This window comes from Stegostoma tigrinum, chromosome 2 (genome assembly GCF_030684315.1).
Source record: "Stegostoma tigrinum isolate sSteTig4 chromosome 2, sSteTig4.hap1, whole genome shotgun sequence".
Taxonomy (NCBI): domain Eukaryota; kingdom Metazoa; phylum Chordata; class Chondrichthyes; order Orectolobiformes; family Stegostomatidae; genus Stegostoma; species Stegostoma tigrinum.
Genome location: NC_081355.1, coordinates 5,856,887 through 5,871,470, shown reverse-complemented (window position 1 = coordinate 5,871,470; position 14,584 = coordinate 5,856,887). Strand labels below are relative to the sequence as shown.

The 14,584-nt window shown below is 41.1% G+C and overlaps 1 protein-coding gene across 9 annotated transcripts in view; it reads left to right on the top strand.

The window, feature by feature from the left end:
- Nucleotides 1-14,584, top strand: part of pign (phosphatidylinositol glycan anchor biosynthesis, class N) — a 101,401-nt gene that overhangs the window by 28,254 nt on the left and 58,563 nt on the right. For all 9 annotated transcript variants that reach the window (XM_059651990.1, XM_048520779.2, XM_048520744.2 and 6 more), the window contains 3 exons: nt 466-525; nt 7,273-7,365; nt 9,387-9,442. In XM_059651990.1, coding sequence (XP_059507973.1) covers nt 466-525; nt 7,273-7,365; nt 9,387-9,442 — 209 coding nt within the window. The remainder of the gene's footprint in view (nt 1-465; nt 526-7,272; nt 7,366-9,386; nt 9,443-14,584) is intronic.

Genomic DNA, 14,584 nt, shown 5'->3' with positions numbered 1-14,584 from the left:
CATTCTGTAGCATTGGCCACTATGATCCCTCTGATAATTACAGACAGTTCAAAACCCTGCAAATTTTGTTTTCTTTTTCCAACATTCTCTGGGTACCAACTTCCCTCTGAGACCTCCATTAACATTCAACCATCTTCCATTGTTTGAGCAAAATGCCTCTCTAGAACCGAAGCATCAACAGGGTTCTTTGAATGAGAATCAATGTTGAATTAACTTTCAGGCCTGACCTCGGAAACATATGAGTTTGTTCTCTTTCTTTTAAAAAAAGAACATGATGCTCACAACTCGAAGGTCACCTACGTCTTTTGTTAACAGCTCTAAACCAAAATGACAAAAATTAGAAAAAGTGAAGGTCTCAACAATAGGATCTTCTAATTTATTAGACTTAACAAAGTATGTAAGTTTATATTACTTCTGCTGTCCTCAAAATGTTGCAGCTAAATGTTTCTCTTTGGCATTGCACAGGCTGACATAGCACCGCTGATGGCTGCTTTAATTGGAGTTCCCTTCCCTCTAAATTCGGTGGTAAGCTAATATTTGAGATTTTATTTAATTAGGTTGCAGACAGTGCGTATTGAACTTACTACTAATTATGAAAGTACTCTAATTTTGTTTCTGTATTTTTGTGATGATTAAGTGTGTGTCCTGTGAGGTTCTGTGAGCAGTCCAGAATCTTGTCGATGGCTGGTGCAGGCTGTATAAGTGTTGTGCGACCACAGGTGTCCATATTTTTGAGCATGTGATTTCAGGTGAGAATGATGTCATGTTACAAGCAATATACTAAGTCATGTTTTTAAATTTCATTAATAAAAAGAGAAAATTTTGGCATACTCAGCAGGTTATATCATTATAGTTCGATCAAGATATATAGCATGGAAGCAGTCCCTTTGGTCCAAGTCATTCATACCGGATAGTCTAAATTAATCTATTCCCATTTGACCTACATTTGGCCCATATCCCTCCAATTGCTTCCTATTCATATACCCACCCAGCTATCTTTTAAATGTTGTATTTGTATCAGCCCTCCACCAACACCTCTGGCAGCCGATCCCATACACCCACACCTGAAGCCATGTGAAAAATTTGCCCCCTTAGGTCCCATAAACCTATGCACTTTAGTTTTGGACTCCGCTAACCTGGGGAAAAGATCTTGACTAGTCACCATATTTATGCCCCAAATGATATAAACTTCTACAAGGTCACCCCTCAACCTCTGACACTCCAGGGAAAACAGCCCCAGACTATTCCGCTTCCTTCTATAGCTTAAACCCTCCAACCCTTGTGAATAAGCCATAAAGGTTTAGCAACATCTGTGTAGAGAGTAACAGGTTTAATGTTTCAAGTCCAAATGTGCTTTTCATTTGGTCTGATGAAGTGCCGTGCTGGACTTGAAATGTTATCCCTGTTACTCTCTCCACACATGTTGTCCGACCTGCTAAGTTTCACTAGCACATTCTGTTTTAATTTCAGATTTTGGGCATCTGCAGTATTTTACTTTTTGGTTTTATTAAACACTTTATCATTTAGATTGGTTCCAGTCTTCCCTTCCCTCCAGTCTTCTACTGCTTCTTAGATACAGTTTCCAAGAAGATAGTTACTACTTGGTCTCAAGGCCCCACAAAAATATAGCTTTGAGTCTTTGCAAAGGAAGTAGTAGGTAAAAGTAATTTTGCCTTCAGTAACACAGTAAACAATCTGATTCATCTTAAAATGAACAAGTAAAGGAAGATCTAGAAGTACTGCAAATTTAGACCACCACAAATGCTGACAATATGTAGCAGAACTGTCAGCATCTTTGTGAATAAGAAAGATGAGTTAATTCTTTGTCAGCACTCAAAGATGTCAGTGCCCAGGTGCACACCTATACATATTCCGAAAAGCTCCATAGCAACTACTTTCTTTTCTGCAACTGCATCAATATGATAGACACTAAACCCTACATATACAAGCCTGTGGTGTGTTATTCAGCTTTTAGGTAATTCCTCCAAGTAATTCTCCTACCGTTTACGACAATTTCCTCATCAGCTGCCTTCAGCAGAATGGCTTTTCTGCCAACTAGTCAACAAAGGTAGGCACCCCGCCTCAGATTATAACCTTGTGGTATCACACTCAACCTCTAAATAACATCTTACAACCCATGTTTTTGCAGTATTTCCTCATCAACTATACAATAGATATTTACTTTTGACACAGTAAAAATGATGAGGCAAGAAAATTTCCTTATTTTTGTGTGAGTTAAAAACTGGCATTATGTTGTTCTTTTTTTAAATAATGTTTTGTACCTGTGCACTAGCTTTTAGTGATCTTTGCTGACGATTTATATTAATGTTGGAAAAAAAAAATTCATTAGATTTAAGCGATAATGACTGGGCCAGCATTCATTCCCCATCTTAAGTTACCCTTGTGAAAGTGGTGGTGAGTTGCTGCATTGAACCACTGAAGTCCATTTGATGTAGGTACACACACCATGTTGGGAGGTCCCAGGTTTTGACCCACCAACACTGAAGGAACAGTGATATAGTTCCGAGTCAGGATGGTGAGTGACTTGAAGGGGAAGATGTGTGGTAATGTTCCTGTCTATTTTCTGCCCTTGTCGTAACAGATGTTCAATGTGTTGGGTTGTTTGCAGGGTGGTTTCATGACTTAGAGGAGGGTGGTAGGTATACTATGGCCAACTTTGCAGTTGACACAAAAATAGATGGAAAGGCAAGTTGTGAGAGGGATACAAACAGTTTATAGAGAAATATCAATAGGCTAAATAAGTGGGCAAAAAGCTGGCAAAAATGCAAAAATGATGTATAATGTGTGAAAATGTGATGGTGTTCATTTTAGAAGGGAGAACAAAAGACCAGAATATTATTTAAAAGAAGAAAAATTGCAGAAAGCGGCAACACCAAGGGACTTGGAAGTAATTATACCTGAAAGCACAGAAAGCTGGTATTTAGGTATAACAAGTACGCACAAAGGCTAATGGAATATTGACTCTTACTTCCAAGAGGATTGGTATATGAGTATGGAAGCCTCACAGCAACTCTGCAAGGCACTGGTTAGACCACATCTGGACTACTGTGAGCAATTTTAGTCCTCTTCTTTAAGGAAAGATATTTCATTGGAGGCAGGTCAAACGAGGCTCACTTGGATAATTCCTGGTGTGGAGGGATTGTCTTATGAGCAAATGTTAATCAGGTTGGGACCCTACTCGCTGGAATTTAAAAGAATGAGGGATAGTGTCATTAAAACAAAAGGATACTTAAGGGTTTTATTGGGTAAATGCCGAGAAGTTGTTTTCCCTCATGGGAGAGTTTAAGGCCAGATGGCATGGCCTCTAAGTACAGGGGTGCTGATTTAAGACTGAGATGAGGATGATTTCTTGAGAGGGTTGTGAGACAATGGAATGTTTGCCATTGAGAGCTGTGGGGCAAAGTCCTTTCGTATATTTAAAGTTAGAATAGATAAATTCTTGATCAATTAGAGAATCAAAGCTTAAAGGGAAAATGCAGGAAAGTGAATGTGAGAAATGTTGGATCAGCCATGATTCTGTTGAATGGTAGAGTGGTCTCAAGGAGCTCAGTAGCCTACTCCTGTTATTATTTCTCATGATTTAATGATAAGTGTTGTGTAAAGAGCACTGGTGAATTTCTGCAGTGCATCATATGGATGGTGCCTATTGCTGCTGTTGAGCGTTGGAGGAGCTGATTGTTTGTGGGTGAGGTGCCAGTCAAGCAGGATGCTTTGTTCTGAATGATGTCAAGCATCTTGAGTGTTGGAGCTGTGCACATGCGACGAACATAGAGCATTCCATCACTTTTGACATCTTGACTTTTGCCTTAAAGATGGTGGACAGCATTTGGGGAGTTGGAAGGTGAGTAATACGATACAAGATTCTTTGCTGCTCTACAGCTTCTCACTTATGAAGATTTTCTGATTTTTTTTTTTGAGATACACAGTACCTGACTTGCTGCCTTCTAATGTGGAGCTCCACTTACCTACTCACTTTGTTTTCTTTTAACATTGATTTGTAAATTTCTGTTTCCAGCAATATATCTATCTGTGTCTCTGAATCTGACTGTAAATGTGAATATGTAACTTCCTATTCTATACATATGTATTCTTTTATGGGATGTGGATGTTGCTGGCTTGGCTAACATTTGCTGTCAATCCCATATTGCCTTTGAGAATGTGATGGAAAGCTGCCTCCTTGAACTGCAACGGTGTATTTCTACATCCAAGTCATTCATCTGCGAAGTAGAAAGTGAAAATCCAAGCACAGGTTCTTGGGAAACGCCACAAGGCACATCTACTACGCAGGGTAACAAAGTGTGAAGCTGGATGAACACAGCAGGCCAAGCCTGATGAAGGGTCTAGGCCCGAAACACCAGCTTCTGTGCTCCTGAGATGTTGCTTGGCCTGCTGTGTTCATTCAGCTTCACACTTTGTTATCTTGGATTCTCCAGCATCTGAAGTTCCCATTGTGTCTACTACGCAGGGTACTGCCTTTCCTTAATCTTCTCCTTCCTAACCTATGCCACAAGACTACCTTGAATTCCATGCACTTACGTTATTGTTGATACACTTGTAGGGAATCATATCCCCGTATTAAACCTTATGAGCAATGTGCATAGGCATTCCTGGTGCCAAAGAAAAATCACGCAGCATGCCTTAACGACTGCAGCCCGGTGGCTCTGACATCCATCATTATGAAGCTTCAAGAGATTAGTAATGGCACGCATCAACTTCAGCCTCCAAGATTGCCTTGATCCTCTACAATGTGCCGACCATTGCAATAGGTCCAATGCAGACACCATCTCCCTGGTCCAGACTCATCTACGTTGCCAAGGCCAGACGCCAACTCTCCGACACCACCTCCTACCGCCCCTGGATCATGACCCCACCCCCGAGCACCAAACTATCCACAACCTCATCACCTCAGGCGACCTCCCACCCACAGCCTCCAACCTCATCGTTCCCCAACCCCGCACTGCCCGGCTCTATCTCCTTCCCAAAATCCACAAATCTGACTGCCCTGGTCGTCCCATGGTCTCCGCCTGCTCCTGCCCCACCGAACTCATCTCCACCTATCTGGACTCCATTTTCTCCTCAGGAACTCCCTACCTATGTCCGTGACACCACCCACGCCCTCCACCTCCTCCGGAACTTCCAATTCCCTGGTCCCCAACACCTCATTTTCACCATGGACATCCAGTCCCTGTACACTTGCATTCCCCGTGCAGATGGCCTCAAGGCCCTCCGCTTCTTCCTGTCTCGCAGACCCAACCAGTCCCCCTCCACCGACACCCTCATCCGCCTTGCCGAACTTGTCCTCACCCTCAACAACTTCTCTTTCAATTCCTCCCACTTCCACAGATGAAGGGGTGGCCATGTGTACCCACATGGGCCCAAGCTATGCCTGTCTCTTTGTAGGTTACATGGAACAGTCCCTCTTCTGCGCCTACACTGGCCATAAACCCCATCTCTTCCTCTGTTATATTGATGACTGTATTGGCGCTGCCTCATGCTCCCATGAGGAGCTCAAACAGTTCAACCTCTTCACCAACACCTTGCACCCCAACCTCAAGTCCTCCTGGACCATCTCCAACACATCCCTCACCTTCCTGGACCTCTCTGTCTTCATCTCAGGCAAAGACCTAGAAACCAATGTCCGTTTCAAGCCCAACGACTCCCACAGCTACCTAGAATACACCTCCTCCCTCCCACCCACCCTCCTGCGAAAATCTCATCCCCTGTTCCCAATCTTTTGCCTCCGCCACATCTGCTCCCAGGATGAGGCATTCCACTCCCGCACATCCCAGGTGTCCTTGTTCTTCAAGGACCGCAACTGTGTGCATATATCCTCATTAAGGGGTGTATCCAAGGAAAATTTGGGTGGCATCAGACCAGACCCTTTATCAGGCTGCCAAACCAGATCATTCTTTGAATGGATCTCTAATCTATCCTGTTAACAGATTAAATTTCAGTCAGTACATTAGCAGTTTGCTTTGGTCACCTCTTCTTGGTATTAAAGGGTTTCTGCGGATTGGAAAATGGCAAATGTAATGAATCTATTCAAGAAAGGAGGGAGACAGTAAGCAGGAAACTATAGGCAAGTTAATCTAATCTCTCTCATTTGGATCGCATGGTAACTCAGTGGCTAGCGCCCCTGCCTCACAGCGCCAGGGACCCGGGTTTGATTCCACCCTCGGGTGACTGTCTGTGTGGAGTTTGCACATATCTCCCCATGTCTGCGTGGGTTTCCTCCGGGTGCTCTGGTTTCCTCCCACAGTCCAAAGATGTGCAGGTTAGGTTGATTGGCCATGGGAAATTGTCCGTAGTTTTCAGGGATGTGTAGATTAGGTGGGTTGAAAGGGGGATGAATCTGGGTGGGATGCTCTGAGTGTCGGTGTGGACATGTTGGGCTGAAGGGCCTGTTTCCATGCTGTAGAGATTCTTCGATTCTACGAATGCCACTATGAAGTAGAGTGGCACACTTGGAGTATTTGTCAGATATGGTATCGATGCTTGATTCCAAAGTGGGGTAAAAGCATTTTCGTCCTTTGGATAGTGCTACATTGAAAGGAAATTGTTTTAAGTAGGCCATTAGTGATTCCTTTGAACTTACTGACCACGATTTGCTCCTTTTTCATGTAGACGGTTCTGCCAGTCAAAAATTCAAGACAACCTTCAAGGAGGTGCATAGCATTTTGGTTATGTAATACCATGCCATATTATATTTATGTGAATTTGACAATTATACAAAATTGACAGGCAGTAAGAGACCAGCTGGCCCATCAAGCCTGTTCGAAATGAAAAGAAAAACTACACATCTTTATTTCATGAGGCACAATGTTATGTTTATTTTAGAAATAATTTAAGGTGGATTATCAACATACACCACATTTTATTGTTTCTTTTAGACTGTCAAAAATAACTTCTGTTAGACTTTTCATCTGTTTGAATTCAGCACCTTATAAATTTACAATGCATTGAATGAGAAAGTGCGTCTAATTATTGAAGAATACAAGACATGTTGTGAAATCTAATACCTGTCTGGCTTGGCAATCTAACTATTTTCTTTATCTTGTTGATAAACTGCTTCATATTGTTAACTATATTTTAAGTAGAACTGAGAGAGGCACTGTGTACTCCATGAACGTAGCCTGAGTAAACTGATGTTGTTAGAATGTATTAAAATAAGTTAAAGCAGTTGGTTCAGATATTTTAGGTTTTACTTTTGTGGTTCATGTTTCAATATGCCAAACATATTATGTTTCTCAGGGCATTTTACCTTTGGAATACTTGAACAACAGCAACCATTTTAAAGCTGAATGCATACTGACAAATACTATGCAAATATTGGAACAGTTTACGGTATGAAATTTGTTGTTATTATTAAACATTATTTTTGTTTTGAAGTTTAAATACTAACCCAACAAACCGTTGTTTTGAGAGGGTGATTCAGATTCTCAGACAATGTTTCTGTATATTATTATTCATGTTTATGGCCTGAATCGTAGCATTAAACAATTCAAAATCACAACAAAATTTTCTGAGAGCTTACTTAAGTAGATATTATTTGATTCTGAATCAAGTTGACATATAAGCCAAAAGTGATGGCAAGAATGTTGTTGTTTTTTGGAATCAGTGCAGCAGCTTTAATAACACTTCAGCTTTGGGATTACATGAGTAAATTTTTATGAAAATATAATTCATGATTAATTGAAGTGGAATTTTATCTCCTATGGCATTCCACAGTGGGTGGCTGGTATCATAAGTAGTAGGGCAGAAAGCCGTGGCAACCACGGATTTCACTCTCCCTGCTTTGCTGGACTATTGTAAATGAATGCTGCTTGGGAATGTGGTCTGGTCTTCTCACCTGGTTACCTCCCATTTTTATCTCATTCCACTATTGCCCAATTAGAAGCTGATTGACCAAGGTGGTTGCATAACTGTCCACAATGTCCAAAATTGAAGGAGGTGCTTTTACAAAAGCTTTTTGGCCTCATGATGTGGTTTGCAACCACCTTAGTTGGTTAATTCTGTCCCTTTTCAAAGTTACTTTCCTATTCCTGCTACACCTGTTCCCAGTCTTTTGTTTTAGAAACAGGCCATTTAGCCTAACAAGTCCACACCAACTCTTCGAAGAACATTCCACCCAGACTCATCCACCTATCCTATCCCTGTAACCCAGTTAATGCATCTACCTTACACTTCTTTGGGCATTATAGGCAATTTATCATGGCTAATCCACCTACCCTGCACATCTTTAGACTGTGTGGGAGGAAACCAGAGCACCCGAAGGAAACCCAAGCAGATACAGGGAGAACGTGCAAACTTCATACAGACAGCCGCCAGAGGCTGGTATTGAACTCGAGTCCCTGGTGCTGTGAGGCAGCTATACTGGCCACTGAGCCACTGTGCAGCCCCTTATTAGGCTTTAAGGCTATGGGGACCGGAGCTGGTCCACATCTCTCCCCTCCACACCACCACCATGCTCCCCTCCCTGGTCCCAGGCCCCTGCTTCCCTCCACACGGGTCTTTCTGGGTTGGCTTCCTCACGGTAATGAGAACCGTTTTGAATACACACCTTGTTAAACGAGTGAAGCTAACTCAGGATCATGGCTCAATTGAAAATGTGGGCAGAAGTCCCCAATAAGGGAAATTCAAGCCAAGTGCACTGCCAAAAAGTAGTCAATTTGCGTCTGGCTCCGAATCTCCGCAGGATTGTCTGACCTCCTGCTGCAAAGGTTGAAATGATTGAAATTTTGGCAGATGGTTCAGACAGCTAAGGAAATTCAGAGTCTCCAGGTTAAACTAAACCCTTTTCAAAAAAGAAGTTTATATTTTAGTGAAAGGTCCCTGGTCAAAGGAGTAAAATTTTGTTCTTCCAGTCTGATGAATTTATAAGTGCATGATGTGGAATACTGTGGGCAGAATCTTATGATCCATACCTCCCGCTTTTGACCAGTGGGTTTGCATGTGGAAGCAAGTGGAATTTCCTGCCATCCTCCCCGTGCCCTGTTCAGGTTGCGGAGAGGGAAACCCTGCCATCTGTAAAATTCTGCTCACAAAGTGAGATTATTGTAAAGAGATTAGAAATTAAGTCATTAAATTTGGAGAGCCATTAGCTAAGTATTTGAAGAGGAATTAGCAAGGATGGATGTGCAGAGTATTAATCATGTTTTTGAAACCTTAGTTTTAAGCCCCATTTTATGAACGTTGCATTAATTTTGTGGTAATAGTTACTTCCTGTGCCTCAGTGCTGCACTACTTTTAACGTCGGGACACCTCTCAAGTTGTACAAAAAGGAGGATAGTGAATATTGCTGCTGTATGAATGCCAAAAAACTCTTGGACATGGAACATATTTTGAAACTTCTGATTATTTTACAGGTGAAGATGATTCACAAAAAAGAGACCACACTGTCCTTTTTGTTTAGTCCGTTTAAGTAAGTAAATTCTTTTATTTTAATTGCCTAGAGTGAGTTGAAATTTATTTTTCCATTTTGTATGAATGAAAATTATGCATTCATCTGATGGAGTCTTTAATTTTTAAGAGACATCACGTGTATATGCTAAGCATCAGTCTTATTGTTTGCGTCAGTGTGCCAATGTTTGTCAGAGCAGCCCTGTTCCTCCTCTAGCCTTACTCCTATTCAGTTGTTGAATATGGTGGGTAATATACTGGACAGCTCCCATTTCTCACATAACAAAGTGTGGAGCTGGATGAACACAGCAGGCCAAGCAGCATCTCAGGAGCACCAAAGCTGGCGTTTCGGGCCTAGACCCTTCTGATGAAGATTCCAAGATAATAAAGTGTGAAGCTGGATGAACACAGCAGGACCAGCAGCATCTCAGGAGCACAAAAGCTGGCGTTTCGGGCCTAGACCCTTCATTCCTCATCTTGGCGTACTCCCAGTGGTTGTGACAGCAGCGCCGCTTCCATGAACTTTGGGTAGAACCTCTTTCCAGAGTTCCAGTTTGCAGAATGCCAAGGTAGCAAAGCCAAGAAAGAGAGCCCAACCTACCCAGAGCCTGAAAACTCTAAACTACAGCAAAGTAGGATAGGAGGAAAATGTGAGGAGGGCTTGGCAGAAATCGATAGCAATGGGAGAGAGCTGAAATGATCTCAAGTAGAGGGAAAATTTTGAAGATCAAGAATCAAAGTGGATACCAGTGAAAGGAGAAGTGATTGTAGTGATGTTTGGAATTATAAGTGGTAAAGATAATAGTGAAAAGGGAAGAAAATATGTGGAAATGAAAAGGGAATTAAACAGATGGCAATAACAAGGAGACTGTAATGGATGGTAATAAATGGTAAAGGAACAAGAACAGAAGCTGTGTTCGGGATGTAAAGGGGAAAGGGCGAAGCTCAGAAATGGTGAGGAGGAAGGAGGCAATTAAATTGTGCAAGATTGGTGGCGAGCTCTCTGGGGACTAGAAGGAAAGTTATCACTTTCAGTAGTTTTGGGGTAGGTGTGGGGTGATAATAAATAAAGTATACCAGCTTGAAGGAGTTGGATTGGAAGGGAGAGTTTATGGCACAGTGAGAATAAACTGAGAAAGTTGGATTAAGAGAATACTTCCAAAAAAGAGGAAGGGTCTGACTGAGGTAAAGTGACTCTGCAACTGAAGAACTTAAGAGTACCTTTGCGAACTAAGACAGTGAGATGGAGTTGTTTGGATACAGGAATGTGACCATTGAAATAACATTTGTTGATCTCAAACAGGAACAGACCTTGCAAACTGCAGAAGTGCAAAGCCTGTATTATACCTGCAGCATGCCGATTACGCTAAATGACTTCCATTTGTTTCCTCCAGTACAAGGAGGTTCGTGCACTTCTCAGTGGTTTCATAACCTGTTTAACAACTTGTTTTCATACATCAGGGCTGTTCTTGAATTGTCAGCTTTTTAAGTGATGTGTCAGGTTATTTTGAACCTAACTTTCTAGCTTGTTAGAAATAACCATATTCATAAATAATGTTGAAGCTAGTTTAACCCTTCCAATACTTAAATATTTTGAGGTTTCAAAATGTAACCAACATTGCCTCCCCTACCCTGCATTTCAACATATTGAATGCTCTGTAGAACTTTCTAGTGGTAAAAATGATATAAAATATACAACAGAAGCTATTTCATTATAAATGCCACATAAATGAGCTCATTACTGAAATTTCACTGAGATTGTGACACCCTTCACAGGAAGGTATTCTGCCAGAGATTGCTGTGCTATGTTAGAGAATGCCAAAAGTAAAATCTTACGTTTCTGTCTCTTGTGTTTTGACCTTGGGATGCTTAAAGCGCCTTTTATGGCACATAAAATATTTTTGCCATCATTGTTATGTAGGAAATGCTAAAGCCAAGTTGGACACAGCTGGTGTCGAGACCCTCCTTAGTAGCACAGATGGATTAATATGATATTTACTAAATGTTAGTAGTATTTTCCTTCAGTGATTTGTACCATAATTTCAACCTGGAATTCTAGGAGGACTGATCTTTGCCTGCAATCAGCATTTCTTTTTGATTTCACCAGCTATACTGCCACTAATCCTGGACCAGGCATCTTCTGAGAAACAGGGTTTGGAATTCCGAATGTGGGAATTCCCAATTTTGAGTATGGTCTCCAGCCCCTTATGCCAGTCGAGTGCATTATGTAACACTTCTTGCAATCTCAGAAATCCCTGAGTACCACCATTGTTGAAGTGATATTGAAATGGGCCAGCCATTTTGCACACAGAAAACCCTCACAAGCAACTCTGTGAAAATGACCGGATAATTTGTTTTTAGTGATGTAGGTTGAATGATAAATGTTGGCCAGGCAAGAGAGTTAATTCCCCTGCTATTCCTCAAAAGAGAGCCTCGTGACCTTGACAGGACAGGCAGTTTGTCTCATCTGAAAAATTTATGCTGTGATCATTCGGTGCTTCCTTGGTATAGAACTGGACTGGCAATCTGAATATTATGCCCAAGTGTTTGCAGGAAGAGTCTATCCCGCAACCTGTTCACTCTGAGGTCAATATGTTAACATTGGGCTTGGGCTGTCACCGTTTTTGGTGGAGTCATTGTCCTCAACAGACTGGCTCCCCTGACTTGGACTTGGGCCCGGCACATTCTAGCCTAATTTTAGGCCCATCTGGTGCATACCAATCAAAATTCTTGAAGGGTGATTGATGTAAAACTTCAATGACAGTAATTTCAGACAAACCACTGAACCAAAAAGCATCCCTTCTTTAAACATTGGCGATTTCAGTGCTCAGGTGACAGCGTCATACCAAAGTGCTAAGCAAACAATGAAGTACTTTTGAAGTGTAGCCATGCTTGCACTATAGGAAATTTGTAAGTGCCAATTTGTGATAGTAACTATTTTTAGTGAAGTTAGCTGAAGAGTAAATTGACCAAGACGCTGGGGAAAACTCCATTGCTTTTCCATGTAACTGTCTGCCTCGATATAATGAGGGCCTTCTTTGAGAAGTGGCACCTCCAACAGTGCAACATGCGCTTAGTGCTGCACGAGAGCATCAGCTTAGGTTTCCTACTTAAATATCTTGAATGGGTCTTGTATCCCTACCCTTCCTCAGAGCCAAGAGTGCATTCCACTGAGTTGCAGCTGGCAATCAATTTTAAATTTGAAAAGGATAATAACGTTTGGTCTCCTCTTTCACTTGAATAATAAATGGTACAAGTGTGACTGTGACTTGTCATTAACTAGAGAGGATACATTTAAATAAATAGATAATACTGAAGAAGCCAGTGACCAAAGTGCCAGATGGCAGACAGCAATGCTGCTTCTGTTTTTGTTAGATACATGCCAGATCCATAACCCTGTTAGCACAATGGTCATGTGGTTGAGATGTCACCTCAAGGAAAACAGGAATCTGCAGTCGTACTGTCAGTGCTAAAGGCCAACGTGTAAAATAAAAGATTTCATTAAAGCAGCTGGTGCTGCTGAAAGGAGGGGTGGGTATGCTGTCACTGTCAGGAACATATGTTTCTTGTTGCTACTATTTTAACATTTCCTGCCTTTGTTGTGATTTCTGACTGACCTGATGATCTAGATTTCATTATATAAATTATATTGTGAAAATTAAATTATTATTAAACATTTAGGAGGATTTATATTGTTGAAGCCTGCAGTTCCCTTTGTCACTATCTGTGAATATGAATTGAGTGAGGAACATTGAGAATTGTCATCTTAGCATCATGACTGTGTTATGTCATAATTAAAAGGTTTGTTACAATATTGAAGTAAATTCAATGGATCCCCAATGGAGTCACTTTCCATATGATTTGCTGTTTGCACTTCATTCTTATGTTGATTACTGCCTGTCTCTTTGTTTTGTGTAATAGTTCAATTTTATTTTTTGAAATGAGCAGTATTTTCAGTGTTTATTTCATGCCTGTCTTTGTGAATGTGGCTTAAATTCCGTTTGTTTGTATGAGTAGCTTTTCCGACGAAATTGCTCTTCTTTGGTTGCAATATCTCACTAGATTTTCCAGAGGCCCTTCTGGACAATAAATTCCCCTTTCTGAGCCACCAATACAACCTCTATTCCAGTAGTGCACCTGTTTTTCCCTCCATGAATCACCTTCATCTCGGAAAAGAGCAAAAGAAGTTGCATTTGTAAAACATTGTACTTGAACTCAGGACCTCTCATCTCTCCACCGTTGTATCATTGAGAATGTTTTAAAGGCATTCTATAAGTGTTAATTATTGTTGAGTCTGGCTATGAAACAATCTCAATCAAATGCTAATATTGAATCAGCAATGCCTTGAAAGCTAACTTGTGACTGAGTTGTGAAAAGGGTGAATGATCTCGGACGGTACTGCTGTTTTTCATACAATGTTCAGAAAATATATCTGTTGGTGAAAGGTTAATGTGTTGACTAAGTTCAATCATTAATTCAGATGTTTGTGCCTGAAATGTTAACTGGTCGTTAATTGGTATGTTGAGTATTTCGTGCATTCCATGTTTTTGCTTCAGAATTCTACCATTTGTGGCATTTATGCTGCGACTGATTGATTAGTTTTGGAAGGTGGATGGTTTGAGGGAGGATTACAAAGATAACAAGAAGCTCATGCAATCCTATGTTCATGGTGGATCTCTATTTGCGTTTATATTCTGCTCATTACCATTTTGTACACGTAGTCTACTTATTGTGCTGGGATCTGACGCTTTACCGATCTGACATCTGAATGTGGCAATTGGGTGTTCTCTTTGGACAGACATTGGAAAAAAACTAAATAAAGGAGAGACTTGCATATGGCATTTTTATATCTTTGAAACATTTTATAGCCAATGTAGTCCTTTGTGTAGTGTTGTTGCAATTCTGATGTGGGAAATTTTGCTCCTTATGTGCCTAGCAAACTCCCAGAAACAGCAATGATAATTAATAGATAATCTGTTTTTGCAGTGTTGAGACATAAATGTTGGACAGGGCACTGGGGCAGTTCTCCTACACTTCTTTGGAAAAAGTGCCATGGGATTGTTCGCAAGTACCTGAACAAACAGGTTGGGCCTTAATTTAACTCATCATCTGACAGATGACACCTCCAACATTGCAGCATTCCCTCAGTACTGAACTGATTTGT